This window comes from Vollenhovia emeryi, unplaced genomic scaffold, assembly GCF_000949405.1.
Source record: "Vollenhovia emeryi isolate VEMERY1.0 unplaced genomic scaffold, V.emery_V1.0 DF947437.1, whole genome shotgun sequence".
NCBI classification, from domain to species: Eukaryota; Metazoa; Arthropoda; class Insecta; order Hymenoptera; family Formicidae; genus Vollenhovia; species Vollenhovia emeryi.
This window is the reverse complement of record NW_011958929.1, coordinates 1-1,674: the sequence shown is the minus strand read 5'-3', so window position 1 is coordinate 1,674 and position 1,674 is coordinate 1. Positions and strand designations below refer to the sequence as shown.

The following is a 1,674-nucleotide window of genomic DNA, read 5'->3' as shown; positions in this document are numbered from 1 at the left end:
CCTAGTTTACACCGTGCGACCTGATCGCGACCTGACCTATGCCCTGTCCTAAAATAGGCTTCTAAACAAAACGTTTACACCATGTAGACCTATGATACTTTTGGGTCGAATATAGGTAAAAATTTAGTCCTCATAGCCATCTTCATACATAAGCAATATCGTTTGTACTTTGTTTCGTGGGATGACGTGTAGCTCTGTGCTAACACGAGTGATTAGTAATGGTTGGTAATGAATTGAATGGTAGGGTCCTTGGTTCGATCCCGGCCCTCGTCCCGCATATTTTTCCGTTAAGGAAAATTTCAAAAATTTAGCGTTTGAAGGAGTTTAAGCGCCCTAGTATTGGATTCAGTGTTTAATCAAGATTAAGCACAAATTTTAACAAATTTTTCGAAATATCACGCTCATATAACCTAACGGTTGAAAGGTGTTTCTACAAAAGGGTAAACTGGAAGAAAAAAACTTTGTTTCGTGTCGATCGTGTCTGTTTGCTGTGTTTGCTGAAGCAATATGTTTGATTAATTTTCATCAGAATGAATTCGTTACAGTACACAGGACGTTTTAAAAATATGATACAAATGATGGTAATCGGAAATAACAAACGACAAACTGCAAGATTATTGAAAATTATACACAGAAGACAGCAAGTATGGAAAAGAATTTATTCGCAAATTAAAAGATCCCGGGATCTGATTATGAATGTACATCAAATGTTGCTACCACCTATGAATCTTGCGGAATTCTGCTTTGTCTCGAATAGACGTCTTTGGATGAAACGTAGAAGTTATCACTTTTGGGATGACATCGTTTTGAATACATATGATGATGCACAGTGGCTTGAAAGTTTTAGAATGCGCAAAGATACATTTAATAAATTATGTGATATTCTTAAAAAAGAATTAGAACCGAAACCTATTTTTTTAAAGTCCAGAGAACCACTCTCGGTGCAAAAACAAGTGGCTATTGCTTTATACAAATTGGCAAGTTGTGCAGAGTATCGAGTAGTCGGAAATATTTTTGGTATCCACAAATCTACGGTGAAGAAATGTTTATATAAAGTTGTGAATGCCATCAATAACGTGATGATGGTAGATTACTTACATATGCCGAACGAATTCGAAGCTGTTGAAATAGCAAATAATTTTGAAAAGAGATGTCACATACCCCAAATTATTGGTTGCATTGACGGATCGCACATACCGATTCTGGCTCCTGCTGACGGCTATAGAGATTATGTGAATCGAAAGGGCTGGCCTTCATACAATCTCCAAGCAGTTGTTGATGACAAATGCAGGTATGCAAGCAATACATACTATTTTTATGTAATCATGTTTATAAACCATTAATGTTATTCATATTTTACATTTATAGATTTAGAGATATTTGCATCCGACATCCAGGGAATACTCACGACGCTGCTGTGTTCAAAGACTCTAATTTGTATAAAAATGTACATACACTAATTCCACAGGTATGAAAAACATTCAACTTATTGAAGTAGTCTATTTTTCATGGATATCGGGTGAAAGTTTGTTCCCATACATGTTCCGGATCGAAAATGCGAATAAATTTATTTAATGTTGAACAATTGTAAGGAATATGTTCCAATTACTTTATTAATAATTCTTGCAGTCAAGCAAAAATATTGATGGTATGGAAGTGCCATGTATGATTATT

The 1,674-nt window shown here is 35.2% G+C and overlaps 1 protein-coding gene across 1 annotated transcript; it reads left to right on the top strand.

The window, feature by feature from the left end:
* Window positions 1–578: 578 nt before the first annotated feature.
* On the top strand, window positions 579–1,468 carry LOC105558189 (putative nuclease HARBI1; the record flags this gene model as incomplete). Its single annotated transcript, XM_012005756.1, has 2 exons — window positions 579–1,291; window positions 1,369–1,468. Coding segments are annotated over exons 1-2 (813 nt in total), but the record flags the coding sequence as incomplete, so codon positions are not given.
* Between the last annotated feature and the right edge of the window lie 206 nt (window positions 1,469–1,674).